Source organism: Camponotus floridanus, unplaced genomic scaffold (genome assembly GCF_003227725.1).
Source record: "Camponotus floridanus strain SB8 unplaced genomic scaffold, Cflo_v7.5 scaffold217, whole genome shotgun sequence".
Lineage (NCBI taxonomy): Eukaryota > Metazoa > Arthropoda > Insecta > Hymenoptera > Formicidae > Camponotus > Camponotus floridanus.
The window spans coordinates 152,198-171,707 of NW_020229345.1; the positions used below are offsets into that span (position 1 = coordinate 152,198).

The 19,510-nt window shown below is 38.0% G+C and overlaps 1 protein-coding gene across 1 annotated transcript; it reads right to left on the bottom strand.

The window, feature by feature from the left end:
* Positions 1–947: 947 nt before the first annotated feature.
* LOC112637890 lies at positions 948–2,304 on the bottom strand. Its single transcript, XM_025408570.1, has 3 exons — positions 2,223–2,304; positions 1,892–2,050; positions 948–1,063 (listed from the first exon to the last, which is right to left on the bottom strand). The coding sequence occupies exons 1-3, from the start codon at positions 2,302–2,304 to the stop codon at positions 948–950; spliced, it is 357 nt and encodes a 118-aa protein (XP_025264355.1).
* Between the last annotated feature and the right edge of the window lie 17,206 nt (positions 2,305–19,510).

A 19,510-nucleotide genomic window follows, 5' to 3' on the forward strand; every position in this document is an offset into this window, starting at 1 on the left:
TCTTCGGTGTTCGGTGGTGAGGCGCCTCAGACTCGAATCGATACAAAGCAAAAAGATAGCAGAAAAATTAATAATATACGCAATATAACATGGAGTCACTCGTCTCTCCGGGGAGCGCGATAGTTCTCTCTCTCTCTTGACCCTTGACGCGGCCACTCGGCCCGCGCCCCGTCAAGATTGCCGGGGCGGATGTACACGACGTGACGGCCACGTCACAATATATATATATATATATATATATATATATATATATATATATACACATACATATATTCATATATATATATATATATATATATATCCAAAAATTTGGACTAATTTCTAGCATCGTGGACGCCTTTTAGTGAAGTAATAGCAGAAAATAAACTACTTTTCTACTTTTACTAATAATTATTATTACATTCCTTCTGTTATGTCTTGTGCCTGTTTAATTTTTATGGGAATCATTGGATATTGATAGAAAACACTGCGCTGATGGAACGCAGTGACTCTCACAAATTTGAAAAAATTTGATCATAACATTGAAAGAATATAATAAAGAATTGTATTTCTTTTATACATGTAGCTACTTAATTAACAATTTACTTAATTAACAGCCATCATATGTATATATTAATACATACTTATTTTCATATTCGAATCCTCTAGATATCCTCTCATTCCTTCAAATGGAGCAGATAATGGAGCACCGTCTATAATATTGAGACATTAATATATTATACTATAACTATAATTATTACAATAACTATAATTTTTATTCATTTTAATAATATGTATACCTTCTAATATTATGGGCAATTGAGAAATATTTATTTTCTCACTGGGTTCAGAATTTGAACTGGGATTGTTGAAGGAACTCTTCCTTTTTTCTGCAAATATATATAGCATTATAATAATGAAAAAATATATAATAATAGTACTAAATACATAATATACATACCATAAGATTATGAAAGTGGAAAGTCATTCATATCATTTACATTGTTTTCATTATTATTGTTTAATCTTAAATTGTCCGGACAGGCTGGAATAGCAGACATTTTATTCATACTGTTTGCTTTCCCTGTAAAAAATATTTTTTAAATATTTTTTCTGTAACACTTAAAAATAAAAAAAGTTATTCATTTTCTTATTTCACTTTTATCTTATTTCACTTTTCTCTATCTTACAAAAGCTTCCGAACAAACGAGATAACTGTTAATTTGTAGGAATTATTAATGTTTAGAAATACCTTAAAAGATTTGTATAGCTATTAATAAATACATATCAAATATTTGAACTCTATTTACTCAAATATGTACAGTTTTCATAAAATGAAGGAGTGAGGCCTAGTTGCGCACAGAATAAATCGGACACAGAACTCTCTCGGACTTTCTATTGGTCAACCGTGCTAGGCTTCTAAGCATCGGTCGATATGATTGGTTATGTCCGTTTCATTCGGTGCGCAACTGGGATCTTCCCAAATGAAGAATGCAAAAATATATTTAAATTATATTTTATTTTAAGTAAAATAAAGAAATCAAAGACTAATGCATAATTATAATGTACAAGATATCTGACTGTTCCTGTACGTCCGCTCGTGTACAAGTAGATGAAGTCAAACTGAACACAAAAGTTCTCTCTGTTCTAAATCCATTTAGAAACTTCCACAAATTACTACGTGTTATTTAGAGTTAGTACATAAAATGGATTAATGAATTATCACGCACGATTACTTACCATCTTTTTTAATTAATAACTCAAATTTTTACATGGTTATTTGCAAAATGGTACAGGACTTTTGTGTTTGGTTTGATTTAATTGTATTAATCTACCTGCACACGAGTAGACTTGCGGGAGCAGTCAGATACCCTGTATATTAAATATAATAAAACATTCTTGTAATACATACTCTTATAAGTTTTACATGATTGCGGTACATCATTTTCCTCTTCTTCACTGCTAAATCGATTATATGAAATGCGTTGTCTTTTACCACGTCCCAGCCTATCTTCATCAGTTGTTTCATAATTGGAGTCAGCTGCACTTTTTCTTGCAGATTCTAAAGATGCTATAAAAACAAAAAAATTGATATATACATTAATCTACGCGCGTATGCGTTAAGAATAATAATATTAATAATAAAAACAATAATAATAATATATTCAATCTTAACTTATATGATCTAATGATAGTGTAATATAATAACAAGGCATATACTGAAGATATGAACGCATAAGTACTGCAGTATTTTATGACGTCAACTTCATATAGATTCCAACTTTCTACATTCGGATTTGTATAGTTGGTTATCAAAGGTAACATTTATTGTCCGTGGCGGCCAATAACACAGCTGCTTATTGTCCTTGCGTTGAAGCCACGATATTGGCACCTCGGAATATAGATCGTCTACAATAAATTTGACAACTGCATATGTCTGTACTATTTTGCCACGATTTTCCATTTTTCAATATAATCTGTAAAAGGAAACAGTATATTTTAGTATGTAAAATTATTTAACAAATTAAAATATGTACATTTAATGATGTCAACTATATTATATTGGCAAAAGCAGATTGATTTGACATAAAGAAAATTATATTATTTTAATGTTAAATTTGTATAATTAATGTATTATCTTACATAAAGTAAAACAAGTGGAAAATTTGTGTTTAAAGGTAATCTCTTATATTAAGTTATCAATCAATCAAAATTGTAATTTTGCGGTTTTGCTTATACTTTCATGAGATTTAAGTACATAAAGCATTGCAAAATTAAAAAATTAAATATTAATACAGCATACTTGAAAGTACTTAACTCACCTTATTAATTATTTATAATTCCTTCAATATAAAATAAAATTTGCAAATTTCCAAGTATACAAGTTAACATTACTTCTTATACAGCACAGATGATTACAGTAACATTGCAGGAGCCTTGCAGTTACATTGAATGTAACTACAGGGAATGTAAGGCTCTTGAAATGTTACTATAGTTCAAGACAAAGGAATATGTTTTATAATAACTTACATTTTATTTACAATCTATTTTTAGGATTATTGACAAGTAAAACACATAAAAATACAAAACATACAAAAAATACAAATTTATAAAAATGTACAGCGCGCATCTAATTGTTAGTATGAAGAAGCGGAATTATAATATAAGAATCGTCCTGATCTATATTTTTCAATATTAAACATTTTTTTTTATTTTAGTTAATGGAATTGTTATGATTTCTGAAGCAGTTGTGTCTAAAATGACATATATACCTAGTTTTTCTGAAGCACATGGTATAGTGAAAAGATTTTGGATTTAAAAAACGTTTTGCACGAAAGAATAATATACTGTCCTCTTTAACTACATCCAAAATAAAAACTACAGAATTATCATTAAGCAAAGCACACTTATCATTTTCAGTTATTGCAATTTTGAAATTTTCATATTGAAATTTTATACGAAATTTTATTTTTACTTGTATAAACAACAATCGGATAATGTACGACAGAGCACAGTATAATTGGTTGCTGTAATTCTTCAAATAGGCGATTTGATAATTCTTCTAAAGGCTTTCCACATTCATGCAATTTCTTTTTAATTTTCTGCATATTATTTTCGTATTTAAAGCAACTAAAATTGTCAAGATAACCAAAGGTTTTTATATCATTAGCAATATGAATAAGATTATGAACATTATGTGACAGATATTCTTCACCATAAATAGTCCCGTAATTAGAAACAAACCATAATAATAACGAATGTGCATAAGTTACAAATATCGTACATATTTCTGGATCAGCCAATATTCTTATCGCAACATTAAGGGAAAGAAAGTGATTATACCAAATCGGAGGAATGGTTGACTTTAAAATTACTATTCCAGTATATAACAAAAATTGACGTAATTCCGTAGCTTTCCATTTATCAATATCAACTAAAGATCTAGGTTTTCTTGCGAATTCAGAAGGAATGCAATGTTTAATATTCAAATGTTGCGAAATTGAATTAATATTTTCTTCACGTAATCTGTTATTTTTATTTCCTTTTACCCATAATGTCAACAACCGTTTTGTAACACCTAAGCAAATAAGATGCATATAATCGAGCGGAATTTGTGAAATCATCCCGATGGAAAGCTTTTCTAATATAGAATCGCCTGTGTGATGTTCAATTTGAGTTCGATTTTTGAATGAGTCATCTGTACGTAAAATATTATTAGTTTCAGGAAAAGTTACTCTATTCATTACGAAATCATCTTCTTGTATACATTTAGTACATGAAAAATATTCTGTGTGACCTTTCGTATAAGTGATGAATGATTTGGCTGGAGTATCACACAGTATTGCCTTAATACTAACTTTATATTTATTGTTACAAACAATTATGCCATTTTCGGAGAGAAACAAAAATTCGTTAATAAAATCGGTGAGAAAATCATTTGCATCGTTCGATTTACACATACCGTGATACATACCAATTATAAATGGCGATGTATGAATACTAATATTTTCAATCGATGCCATTATAGGCCACAATTGACTACCAGAACTTTTTGAAATTGGTAAACCATCTATATTTATGTTTATTTTAATTTCATCTGTCTTAATAAATTTGGAATAAATTTCTATGGATCGTTTCAGACCAGAAGCAACACCAAAATGTACATACCGATCATTACCCATACATTTAATATTTATTGACGCGTTACGTGGTGTATGAACTAAAACTCTAACATCACCAGGCAATTCTACATGACCATGTTTTCTTAATATTTTAAGTAATTCATTAGCAGTACTATGAGGTATATTATGATTTATAATTAATCTTTGTAAATCTTCCCGTAAGCTTTGCTCGTTGTCTGTCAATGCAATATTATCTTATAGATCAGTATATTTTTCATTGTTTTCAAATCGTGACTCTAACTCTACTGATGATTCTGATGATTCATCTGATTGGTATATTCTATCTTCAAATGATATATTATTGTTACAAAAAACTTTATCAGAATTTACGCTTTTTGCCGTTTCTTCTACTACATTATTAGATCATACATTCGGTAAAACGGTTTCTAATGAAATATTACTATTATGTGAAGTGTAATAAATAATTTGATTCCTTCGTCTTTGTGATAAATACCTTACATCTTTAGGCATGATGAACGTAGAATTGTTGTGCTTACACAAATATTACCTAATTATACCTAAATAAATAAATATTAAAATCAAATTATTAAAGGTTAAAAGTTGTTTTAATTTCGGCTAAATCTATTTCATTTTAATAAATTTTAACACAATCAATACAATTTCGTATTATTTTATTCAAAATTATTGTTCTATTATCTGAATGTACTTTGTATCGTTTAAATGTGTTTTCTTGAAAATAGTTAACTTTTACGAAATAAAACAAAAGATATCAAGTAATTTAATACTCTCTGTTTTAGAAATTTTTACTTTTAATATAAAAATAATTATAAATTATTAAAATCTACAGAGTAATATAAAAGTTATTTTAGAAACATACTTTTCAAATTTTAATTTCAATAACAAGTACCTCGATAAAGATGCATTATAAAAAAATTTATAAATTTATAGGATAATTTTACCTATTCGCTACATATCCAATGTTCTATCTAAGGATGATTCTACTTGTGACTTATCCAAGTGAGTATTGTAGACAGTCGAAAACCACACTGAAGTTGATTTTCAATCGTATCAATTAAAAAAATTTCTGATTTTAGATTAGATACATCTGATTTGAAGTGCCAGAATGATTAACAGATTATATTATTATATATAAAAGAAAGAAAAAAAGCAGTCGGAGCCACAAGTAGGATCATCCTTAGATACAGATAGAGTACAAGAGACATTGCCCACATTTAGTGAAACACTCTGTATATATATAATATATACGTGTATCTATAAATATACATGCAATATTTAAGAGATCATACTTACCTGTATATGCTTTATGTTTATCTAGGTGCAGAGATGACGCGTAGACATATCTTTAGCTGCAGCTCTTTTCTTGTAATACTAATCGTCCTTCTAGATGCACAGATAGATACGCAAATAAATCTTTTGCTCCAGCTCTTTCCTTGTACTGAAAGTAGTAATAATTGATGTAAAAATCTTCCTTAGAGGCTATGTTGCAACATAGAAATTACAAATAAGAATAATGGCAATACTTTATATATATCAAATATAAAGCTCACGATAAAGTACAGCAAAAATATGCAATTCACAACTTTGAGGTAAATTTACGTTAGCATAGAAATAAAAAAACTCTGTTTAACTTTTATTTATTAAATAGATAATAAATTTATGCGCGCATGCTTTAAAATGCTGGACTAATAATTAATTATATTTTTATGTTTCTTGTACTTTCTCATAACCTCATAACTTCAAATTTGTGAAATGTTTTATTGTGAAAAATTAATAAAAATGTAAAAAATAATATTAAAAATATAATATAATATAAAATAAAATACTCTTAAACTTTATTTGTGATAAAATATTTATTAAGAAAAGAAAAAGATAAATACCTTCAATTAAATTTTCGTTGAGAAAAATATCAAGGACCACAAAGTAACAGAAAATCGACAAAAGAAGAAAGAGACAGCGGAGTCTCCCTTGTAAATGGGCCCGCGACAGCAATTTAACAATTCAAATCAAATTAATTGCGCGCGAAGCGCTAAAGCGCCGCGGATCTCGCGAGGCGCTAGGACCTCTTGCGTGCCGTGTCCTGATTGGCCGCGGGGCTGCGCACCCTACTAAGCGGTCATTGACGTCGCTATCGACCCCGGACCGCGAGATCCCAGGATCATTTTGATGCGGGCGCTAATTGCGAGCAGTCGCTTTTGCAAATTATTGTCGTTGTCGTTTGTGAAACGGATGTCTGTCGCTGATAAAGAGACCGAGCAGAAGACGAGACCGAGGACCATCCCCTGCAGGAGGAAACGTTATCGGTGAGGTTGCCCTTCTTTTCGTGTAAGGCACGCGATTTCGTCCGCGTGCCGGCCGTTCTGCCGCCGTCGCCATCTTTTTCGTGTTTTGCGACCGCTCAGGCCCAGTGCCGAGACGGTGATTTTTCATGATTTTGTCGGGCGACCGGAGGCAAGCGACCGAGGAAGGACCATCGTAACGTCGGCGTTAAATTGATAAGGCAACGTTCGTCTCTCTCCGCGTTTCGGGTGTTCTGTATGCGTAGCTATTGACCGTCGAATATCGACCGCGTGCGCGAAGGATCGCGAAAGCGAATACCGCCCGTGTTGTCGTACCGCTGTCGTTGCCGCGTAGAATATTCCGTGACGTATCTCAGGGCGATTTTGGATGTCTGATTGCGTGTATGTCGTCGTTAATTATTAAGACTGCGTATGAGCGTTTCTGATATTGTATTGTAGTGTGAGCGCGAAAGTATTTGCGTCATTGTCGCGCCTATTACGCCGTCGCATCGAGCGTAATAAAGGATAATAGAATATTTGCGTTTTCGTCCCGTTTATTGCGCCGTCGAATAGCGCGTAATAAACAATAATTTGTATCTGCCGAATTAGTCGCGGTGCGAGATAATCGCCAAAGTATTGAGAGTAAAATTTGAGCGGCTTGCGCGGAAGAAAGAAGCGAAACCTCGGCGGAGAAAAATCTCCGACCGCTGTCGGCTATCGGAATTTGAGAATATCGTTCGCCTGTCGCATACGTGATCCGTCTTCGCAAAAGTATTAAGTATTTTCGATCACTGGTTACTTATGCTGTCGAATTATTAAGCTGTCGATTTGTTTCGCGAACTAGGAAATTGCGAGGAAAAGTCCGTTGCGATCAAGGCGAAAAGTCAGTTGTCGATCTGGCTACCGAAATTACGATATCGTTTGAGTATCATCCGCGAATATTTCCGTGCCGAAAACCCTTGGTATTCCGTAAAGTCTCGCTCAGTCCTGCGAACTCCGGCCATAAAAACGGGCTCGGATAAACAACCGAATTGTCTTAGCGCTCTCGTTTTCGTTGTCGATTTCGAGCAGATATTTGCTCAGAAGTAGATGTAGTAGGCCGGTTCTAACCCTGGTCCTCTGAGGGAGGTGAGGTGCGAGGGGATCTCAGCGGAGCGGGGGTATGACGTCACGCGGGGGTTGGGGGGGGGGTCACGTTAATGACAAGCATAAACAAAAGAGCGGTATTCTTTTGAAAAGGATTAGGCCTAATCCTTTTTTGGGTCTAATCCTTTTTTGGGTCTAATCCTTTTTATTGTTCTTTTATTTTATTGTATTTTATTATATTTTGAAAAAGATTTTGGGGACCTAATCTTTTTTATTGTTCTTTTATTTTATTTTATTGTATTTTATTATATTTTGAAAAAGATTTTGCGGACCTAATCCTTTTTATTGTTCTTTTATTTTATTGTATTTTATTTTATTTTTTAAGGAAAAATTTTATTTTTTAAGGAAAAATTTTAATAGCGCTAATGATCGGCTGCTTTGTCTGGGGATTACTCGATTAGACACAATACAATTGGACACAATTGGCTTTGATTGACTAATCGGAGGTGTCTCCCTCGTTTACATATCAGCGCCGATGTTCGGCTGCTTTGTACTCTCGAGGTACACCCGTAATAGATAATTCCAGGTTTCTTTTCCCGTTCGACGTATAAACAATAGAGATTAAGCGGACAAGCTTTCAGAGATTATCGGGGGACACAAAGAAAATTTTCTTGCAAATGGGATACTATAGAAAACCTTTTATACTCTTTTTTTTTTTTTACTCTTATACATATTTTTATGACTTTATTTCATAAACTTACATTTTTGAGATATTTCAGTCCAACCTTTTCAAGCAATCTGTGTAATATAATAGCGCATTTTTTCTACGATCCTAGGTACATTTGCAAGAAAATTTTCTTTCGTGTCAACCCCCAACAGTCTCTGAAAGCTTGTTGGTCGAATATAAGAAGGATCGAAGCGCAGCAGATCATAGTACATCATTTGAAAACGCATCGACACGTCGGTAGCAAAAAATAGTGTTCTCTCGGAAAGTGTTTTGTCAGAAAAAAGATAGTGTTCTGTTAGTCTTCTGTGATATATATATTGTGTGATAATACATCAAATGGAAAACATCGAGCAGACTGAAGGCGATCTGATAGAGCGATCTCGCCAAATTACCACCTTGGGCGAGTATTTTGCATGGCTGCAGCGTTGTGAAGAATTGATCAAAGAGCTCGAAGAACGCAGTCGTGTTAAGCGTCCGCGACTCTCGATCGGAAAGAGACAATCTCTGGCAGCCAAAATCGCGCAGCTCGAAGGTGCAAAAACTCGATTGCAGAGAAGATTTAGTCCCAGTGGTGGTGAATACAGCGATGACAATAACGCGGAGAGACTCGTTTGGCGAGAGATCGATACCGCGTTCGAGAGTCGCGTATCGACTGGTGCGGTGATAAATTATAATCACATCGAACCGCGCCAATTTCTCAAGGATGCCGAAGACATTGTGATAGAACATGTGCAGGACGCTCTAGAAAAACACAGCAGTATAAAAGTGAACACAATATTCAATGGTGAATTTGTGGCCGGAGATAAACATGCGAATAAAAGTGTAAATACAAGAAACCATGAACTCTTTCGCACATCCAATTTACGCGAGTGGTACGAACAGCGCGTTATCGAGTCCACCCTAGCGTCTCTGGAAGAATTTCAGGAACGCGATAGCGGGTGGGCTTTGTCGCGAATACTGAACTTGACTGTAAATATTAACAAGTTCAATCCCATGCACGCGGGATGTCACATCAAGTTACCGCGGGATATTATGATGAAGAGAGCGGTGATTAACGTGCAATCAAAGGACAATGCATGTTTCGCGTGGGCAGTGGTCGCCGCTCTGTATCCCGCCGAAAGTCACGCGGAACGGGAATCATCGTACCCGCATTACGCGACAGTGTTGAATCTCCGGGACATTGAGTTTCCAGCGACTATGAATCAGATTAAGAAATTTGAACATGCAAATAACATTTCAATCAACGTGTACAGCATCGAGAAAGAGAACAACATTGCCCCGATACATCTTTCACAGCAGAAACGGGACAAGCATGTGAATCTGCTATACGTGGAAGATGGTAACAACAGCGTGGGACATTTCGCGTGGATCAAGAATCTATCCCGACTAGTGAGCTCGCAACTCAGCAAAAAAAATCACAAGAAATATATCTGCGATCGGTTAGTTTATTTTATATTATTTGAATAATTATTATTTGTATAATTATAATATGAATTGTTAAAATCTTAATTAAATTTTTTTCCTTTACAGATGTCTACATTATTTTGGTTCGGACGACAAGTTGCAGTTGCATACGGTCGACTGCGGAAAGCTAAACGACTGCGCTGTCCGATTGCCGAGCGACAAGGACAAGTGGCTCGAGTTCAGCAACCCTAATCGGAAGGAGCGGCTTCCATTCATTGTGTACGCCGACTTGGAATGCGTCCTGGCCAAGAAGGAAGAAGAGAAATTATATCAACATCATCATCATCAAGTATTTAGCATAGCTTACTATGTACATTGCTCGTTCGACAAATCTTTATCGGCGTATCATTCGCATCGTAGCGCCGATTGTATAGCATGGTTCGTTAAAGATCTTAAAAATTTGGCATTACGCGTAAAAAATATTTTAAAAACAAATGTCCCCATGGTAGATTTAACGTTCGAAGAACAGAAAGAATTTTATCACGTTACTCAATGTCACATATGCAAAAAACCGTTCGCGCAAGACGATACACGCGTTCGCGATCATTGCCATCTGACCGGGCGGTACAGAGGTCCTGCACATTCAAATTGTAATCTAAATTATAAAGATTCTTTTTGCATTCCGATAGTTTTTCACAATTTATCCGGTTACGATTCTCATTTTATTATCGAGGAAATAGCCACAGCGTTCGAAGGGAAAATCGAGTTATTGCCGATAACTAAGGAAAAATATATTTCATTTACTAAAAGTGTTGATTTTAAAGAAGAATCAAAAAATCAAATAAAATTACGTTTCATCGATTCATACAAATTTCTCACATCGAGTCTCGATAAATTGGCATCATTTTTGGACAAAGATAAACTCAAAATTTTAAAATCGGAATTTCAAAATTTATCTGCCGAAAATTTCAATTTGTTAACGCGAAAAGGTGTATTTCCATACGAATACATCGATTCCATTGACAGGTTGCACGATACGTGTTTACCACCGCGCGAATCGTTTTACAGTTCTTTGACCGGTGAAACTGTATCCGAGAGCGATTACGCGCACGCCGAGAACGTCTGGACGCGGTTCTCCATTCGGACGCTGGGTGAATATAGCGACATGTATCTCAAAATCGACGTATTGTTATTAGCAGATATTTTCGAAAATTTTCGCGATAAATGTATCGAAAGTTACGGACTCGACCCCGCGTATTATTATACTCTCCCCGGATACACGTGGGACGCCATGTTAAAGCATACAAAGATCACGTTCGAGTTGCTTACGGATATCGACATGGTTATGTTCATCGAACGCGGTATACGCGGTGGTCTGAGCCAATGTTCCAACAGATACTCTCGCGCTAATAACAAGTACATGGAGTCGTACGATCCATCGAAACCATCGTCGTACTTGATGTATTTTGACGTTAATAATTTATACGGATGGGCAATGTGTCAACCGTTGCCCTATGCCGATTTTCGATGGGTCGACGACGTGTCGAATTTTGATGTATCATCCATCGCGCTAGATTCCCCTACAGGCTATATCCTCGAAGTCGATCTCGAATACCCACGACATCTTCACGATACGCACATTGACCTACCGTTTTGTCCGACGCGCGACAAGCCGCCCGGTAAGCGGGAATTCAAACTACTTGCAACGTTATATGATAAGAAGCGTTACGTGATACACTACCGTAACCTACAGCAGTGTACGCGTCACGGCCTTCGTGTAACAAAAATACATCGCGTATTACAATTTACGCAATCTCCATGGCTTCGCAGTTATATCGAATTAAATACACATTTCAGAACACTCGCGAAAAACGATTTCGAGAAAAATTTATATAAATTAATGAATAATGCTGTGTTTGGTAAAACGATGGAAAATGTGCGGAATCGTGTCGATGTAAAATTATTAACAAAATGGGATGGCCAGTACGGTGCAGAAGCGATGATCGCGAAACCGAATTTCCACAGCAGAAGCGTTTTTTCAGAAAACTTAATCGCTGTGGAATTGCGTAAACTCGAGGTGAAATTCTACAAGCCGATTTATGTGGGTATGTGCATACTCGACATATCCAAGACATGTTTGTATGAATTTCATCACGAGTATATGACGCCAATGTATCGCGATAAATGTAAGATTATGTATACCGATACAGATAGTTTGATATATCACATTGAGTGCGTTGATGTGTATGAGAACATGAAGCGCGATATCGCCAGATTTGACACGAGCGATTATGCGGTAGACAATGCGTACGGTATACCGCTTGAAAATAAAAAAGTACCGGGCCTGATGAAGGATGAAAATAACGGTGCCATAATGACCGAATTCGTCGGACTCAGAGCAAAGATGTACGCATTACGAGTGGATGGAAAGAAAGACACGAAAAAAGTTAAAGGCGTCAAGAGCAACGTTGTCGCGAGAACGATAACGTTTGATGATTACACGCGGTGTTTGAAAGAAGAAATTGAAATAACGCGCCAGCAGTCGTGTATACGATCTAAACTGCACCAAGTATACACGATCTGCGAGACGAAAATTGCTTTGAGTCCGTACGACGATAAGCGATATATCGTACCTGAAACCACAGATACATTACCGTGGGGACATTATAGGATACCATTGTAATATGTAATGTAAAATGTAAAATGTAAAATGTAAAATGTGTGCGATAAACTATCTATTAAAAGAATTATTAATAAAGATTTTTATATTGTATATATTTTTATGTAATGTATATTTCATACATCTTATTATCTTATTAAAAAAAATACATGTACTATTGAAAGGAATATTAATAAGGATTTTTTTATATTTCATATATTTTTATGTGTATCTCATGCATCTTATTATAACTTATTAAAAATACATATACTATAGAAAGGAATAATGATAAGGATTTTTTATGTATATATATTTTTATGTATATTTTTATTTTTCAAATATTATAATGTTATACATATATATTTTTTCCAGAAAATTAAAAAAAATAAACACTGTATGAAAATTAAATTAATTAATTAAATCACATTGTCTTTATGTATCCAAGAATTGTGCGAATTGTCAAATCCCAGCCATTTCACGTAAACCTCATCACCCCTCCTGCGCAGTACTTTCTCCACGAGATACACGTCCGGATAATTCGCGCGATGCAACTCGTGTTCGTAGAACGCTCCAGCGATAGATTTTTTGCGATAATCCTCAAGTAGATAGCTTACGGGATTAGTATGCTGCACTTTTATAATTTTAAACACCTCGGTTGTCCAATTTGGCGTGTAACCTTTCTCGAAAACTGTCTTGTACTTGCTAACGCGTACCGAATCACCTACTTTGAATTTCGCCGGACCCGCGATATTTACATGGTTGTATACAGTAGCCAAGAGTCTTTCAGCGATCGCGGGGGTAACGTCGACGGGCCGCATACCGATCGTTCTATGCTTGCGCGCGTTGTAATTCGATACGAGTTCCGGCAACACGTTGATCCACTTGTAAGATCCGTTTAGCGTAAATATCTTCCACATGTCGTTTTTCAGCGTGCGATTGAATCGCTCAACGATCGATGCCTTTAATGTCAAATATGTAGAATAATGATTAATGTCGTGTTTTCGCATGAGCCGTTGCACGTCGACGTTATAAAATTCCTTCCCCATATCGGTCTGTATATTTTTCGGACACCTTTTGCTATCTCGAATTATCTCGGCGATAGCGTCAGCTGTCTCGCTTCCACCTTTACTCTTGAGTGGTACAGCCCACGCGTACTTGCTCAACGCATCGATGACAGTGAGTATGTAGTTGTAACCTCTGTTGAAACGAGAGTACGGACGCATCTCGACGATGTCGGCTTGCCACAGGTCATCGTATCCCCGCACTATAACGTGTCTTCGGGGGAAATTTTTTCTCGCCGGTGCGTGCAGTTCATTCACCAACTGCCGTTTCTCTAAACTATGTTGTTTCTTCGCTTCTTCGATTATTCCCAATCGTCGATCCATCGTTGTTTCGATTCGTCGATCAAATAAACGATACGTATCACCATGCGTTTTATTATTCGTTGTCACTCTTTAGCCGTTCGTAGCCGTTCAATAGCCGTTCAATAGCCGTTCGTAGCCGTTCACTGTCGTTTGATAGTCGTTCAATAGCCGTTCAATAGCCGTTGCTGACCCGTTCGAGGTCGTTTCCTCTTCGATCGCTGTCACTCATTGTAGTTCGATAATCCTTCGTAGCCGTTCGATAAGCCTTTGTAGCCGTTCGATAAGCGTTTGTAGCCGTTGGATAAGTCTTTGTAGATGTTTAATAATTGTACAATAGCTGCTCCTAAACTGTTCGCTACAGCTCATTATAGATTGATAGCCGTTTCTGAATTAGTGTTAATCGCACGTCGAAGTTCGTTTATCGCAATCTGCAAAGCTTGCATATCCTTCTCGAACGCAATCAGCTTTTCGTCTGATTCTTTCTGTTGATTCTTCAACGTTTTAACATATTGTTCCAGGTACAGTTTGTTGACTGCATCGGTATCAGCCTCAGGTTGCGCTACACGACGAATCTTGCGCGACCTCGCGTCATAGTCCGTAGCGACGCGACACAGAGCGTTTCGACGTAAGTAACTTGTCGCCAATTTACCCAAATGATCGCTTGTGCAGATTTCTTCATTTGTCCGTTCGAATAATCCAAATTTGTTGATAGGCATTTTTTTTTTCGATGTGAGTAACGTCGATCGACTGATTAGTTTTGTCGAGACACCGTTTAATTTATAATAAGGCCAGCTTCGCGAAGTTCTTCTATGATCGACAGGATCTCGTTGTCGTGAGCGTTGTGACCAGCTCGGCGCGAAGCGTCGAGCAATCGTAGGCGATCCACTAGCTCGTTGGGATCGTCCCAGTGCACGTAATCGATCTTATTGTCGGTTAGCGTCATCGCGCGAGGCGTGAATACTCCCGTTCCCGTTTTTTTCTTTTTCGATTCGATCGACATCAACGGCGCGATTATTTGTTTATACTTGTATCCCTTGTTGCTCTTTAATTGACCTTGCGCATCATATTGACGTTTATGCGCACTCGTCATCATCAATATGCTCTTATATTTTTGCATATCGTCCTCAGTGTATATGACATCGTCGGGAATTCTCTTGAAGATCAACTCGTATAATCCTGGTGTACCAATATACCTCACTTTGTCTATGATTATAGAGTCATCTTTGTCAATGTCAAATCGTTTGTTACCGAGACGCATTCCATTCTCGTCGAAATAGACGCCGTACACGTGATCGATCGTGTTTTTTCTTTCGTCACCGCTAAGAAGAGCACCTATGTATTTTTGTCCCAGTGATCCCAAGTGTTCTCGTAACACTTCTTGACCTTCCGACGTTTGTAATCTGTTTCGAACGGATGTTTCGAGCGGGTTGCCCGTGGTTTCGAAAACTTCCTCTTGAAACAGGTTTTTTTGGGATTTTTCGAGAACTTCTTCGATCTCATCAAGTAATTTGGGTATCCTGGATTGTACGGTTCTCGTTGTCCCGGACGGTGTGGAGGTTATCAGCGGTGTAGAAGTTAGCAGCGGTGTAGAGGTTAGCAGCGGTTCATCCAATGTACGCGGCGTCAATAAACGTTTAGCCTTCAATCGTTTCCTCTTTTTCGGTGTCGCATCCTCCTCCTCCTCCTCCTCATCCTCCTCCTCTTTCTCCTTATTTCCGCTTGATGGGTAATGTTTTAATTATAGCGCCAGTGTTACTCTCCGGCTCATTTTTCATCGCGATAAAGCTAGAGTTGTCGGCGATTTTTTGTAGTGGCTCGATAATAGGTCTAAAATGGGTCTTGACCGCGATATCGTCGTCGATCTTACCGGTCTTTAAAGCGCGATGTTTCTTGCGGATCGATTCGCTCGTTTTCTCAATCTCCTTCGCAATCTTTTCACGCTCACGAATATTATCGCTTTCAGCCATGTTGACGGAATGTCGAGCGTTTCACCCTTCTCGACAAAATGTTGGCAGCGACTAATCGTTTTGCGGTATCGCGAACACGTTAAATCCTTTTCTGTATCGCCCGTTCGTAAGCGAGCTGTCCTTATCTATCACTAGGAATCCATACTTTTGTTGCCAACAAGTACGACATAATTCACTGAAATCCTCGTACGACATGTCGGTATTCACATGATCGTTGTACACGTGTTTCAAGTTGGTACCATCCTGTTTAAACAAGATCAGCAGGTTCGCGTTGTCGCGTATAAGATGTTTTGGTATTCTCGCGTACGTCTGACAAAGATAGAAGCAGTCGACGTTCGAGTGACGACCCATTGAGAAGTACTCTCTTATCGTATCTTGCTTGTCGCATGCCACGTCATCGAAGACGAAAATCGAGTTTGGATGTGCCTCGCTCGGTGGAATGACGTCACTGTTATTCGAGAACGTAAAGTAGCCGATTTCGTCGATCGGCGTCAAATTCTCTAGATATTGATATTTTGGCTGTTGCAACGATTTCGAATACACGTACACATTCTCGAAACGTACACCGTGCGGACTTTCCAGTAGACTTATCAGAACGTTGGTTTTACCACAATTCGAGGGTCCGCATATGATCGCGCGTATAGTAGTCGGTAGCATCGTACCGTGCCTGTGCATCTCCGCGTTGTCCCCCATTAATCGTAATCTGCTATCGCAATTTCTCACGTAAATCGTCAAAGGTTGTCGTACGAATCTCATTTTTTTCAACACTGTTGATTGGATCGAACGCCTGCCTATTTATAGGTGCGCGAAATCACGAGTCGCTCAGTAAAGAAAAAATGTTCATTCTGCTATCAAGTCCTTCCGACATTTGCGATTTGAGCGTCGAACAGCTACAATTTGTGTCGAAAGCAGTTCTGTTGCGAATGTGCGGCGATCACGTTCACTACGTGTGGGACAAGCTTCCAGAATATATAAAGGCGGATCCGGAGGTTCAGACGTATCGTCGCTGTTACAAACACTACAATCAGCCGTGGCAGGAAACGCACATCGACGGTCCGGCGCCATTGATAAAGAATTGCAGCGAATGTCAACGAAAATAGGTAGAGGCCTATTAAATCACGCGATAAACGCACTTCCGATCGAATTACATATTCCCGGCTATCAGTTTTGCGGGCCAGGTACACGATTGGAGAAGCGATTAGCCAGAGGTGATCGAGGTATAAATCCATTGGACGCTGCGTGTCGCGAACACGATATAGCATACTCTCGAAGCAACGATCTCACCGAGAGACACGCTGCGGATAGGATACTCGCCGAAAAAGCGCGGAATCGCATCGTTGCGAGAGATTCGACTCTTGGTGAGAGAGCTGCAGCTACAGCTGTCTGGACAGCGATGAAAGCTAAGACGAAGCTCGGTATGGGTCTGAAGACAACGAAGACGAAGAAAAGAACGGCGAAGAAACGGATACTTCCGGTCGAACGGTCGATGCGTGCGAATTTAAAGACTCATATTGCGCTATTTAACTCAGTATTCGTTAAACAGTTTTGCCGACATGTCTATGACATTCACATTGAGTGGGAAGAGTAGCGTTCTCACGGCAAACTTCTTTCCCGCCGTAGATTTGGATGACGATGCATACGAACTCGGTCTAACGGATTTTGAGACTTATCACACGATACCGAATGTGAATTCCTCGAACAATAAATTTTACTTTGGCAAAGACGACACGGAAATTACGATTCCCGAGGGATCGTATGAGTTGCGAGATATACATGAATTTTTGAAACGTGAAATTTCACGGCAACATCGCGTCAATGAAGATGACGAATATCCGATAGTGTTCAGCACTAATTACAATATGAAACACATTGACGACGGTGTCAATGAAGATGACAACGGTGTCAATGAAGATGACGAATATCCGATAGTGTTCCGCACTAATTACAATACGATGAGGAGCGAGATCAAATGCGCATACAGATTAAACTTTAGCAAACCCGGCAACATTGGATCGCTGCTAGGATTCTCGAATCGTATTCTCGAGTCGGGAAAATGGTACGAATCGAACATGCCGATTAACATTATCAACGTTAATATTATCCGCGTAGAATGTAACGTGACCGCGGGTGCGTACAACAACGGCAAACTCGTTCATACGATACATGAATTTTCACCGAGGGTACCGCCGGGATATAAGATATCGGAAACGCCAGCGCAGATCATTTACCTGCCGATCATCGCGCGGAGCATTACGGATTTAACGTTACGCGTTGTCGACCAAAACGGACGATTGCTCGATTTTCGAGGAGAAGAGATCACCGTAAGATTGCACGTACGACGGTTGCAGCGATAACGTACGTATGCGACGTATGAGATGCTCGTGTTGAACGGATCGAAAGACGTGAGAGATAATACAATCTTTACGAAATCAGTGACACCAACAACAACAACAACAACAACATCGACGTTCGCTAATATCCAATCATCTGAGAAAAAGAAACTCAACACATCGAACGTTGCGTTTTTGCAATCTTTGGGATTCGCGGTGCGAAACAGCTGAACGATGACCGATATCCTCAACATCGGTGACGAACCTATCTTTGACGATCGTATCGTCAAGATCGAGACTCACACGTACAACCCGTTCGCCAATACAACGTTCGGACACAATGACGAGATAAGAATACCCATACAACAACAGGATCTGTATACGCTGCCGCATGAGAGTTTCCTATACATCGAGGGAAAACTAACGAAAAACAAACCACCAGCTGAAGGAGAAAATGAAGTGATACTGGGAAATAATTTCGTCGCATTCATGTTCGATGAGATTCGATACGAACTCGACGGTGTTGAGATTGATCGCAATAGAAACGTAGGAATAACTACTGCGCTCAAAAACTATGTAACAGTATCATCCGGTAGAGAGATGATTTTGAAAAATGCTGGCTGAGAGCCGTTTACCTACACGCATGGACATTTCAATTTTTGCGTACCGCTCTACATGTTGCTGGGATTTTGCGAGGATTACAAACGCGTGGTGATTAACGCTCGTCACGAATTGATCTTGATACGATCGCGCAACGACAACAATTGTCTGCATGGAAGTTCGGCGCAAGAGCCTGTGATCGACATATTCAAGATACAATGGCGAATGCCTCACGTGCTGTTGAGCGAAATCAAAAAGTTGTCGATGCTGCGTGCTCTGGAAAGCGGACGATATCTCAGCATGGCTTTTCGCTCATGGGATCTGTACGAGTATCCGCTATTGCAGCTTACAACCAAGCATTCGTGGGCCATTAAGACTGCGACTCAGCTGGAGAAACCACGATACGTTATCTTCGCTCTGCAGACAGGTCGGAAGAATGTCATGTCTAAGGGTG

Bases quoted from the DNA above. Each gene is read 5' to 3' on its own strand.
- LOC112637890 (XM_025408570.1), bottom strand. From the start codon at position 2,304: ATGTTACCTTTGATAACCAACTATACAAATCCGAATGTAGAAAGTTGG. The intron at 2,051-2,222 runs GTACTTATGCGT...TTGTTTTTATAG, and splicing joins TGACGTCATAAAATACTGCA to CATCTTTAGAATCTGCAAGA. The intron at 1,064-1,891 runs GTATGTATTACA...TATTTTTTACAG, and splicing joins ATCATGTAAAACTTATAAGA to GGAAAGCAAACAGTATGAAT.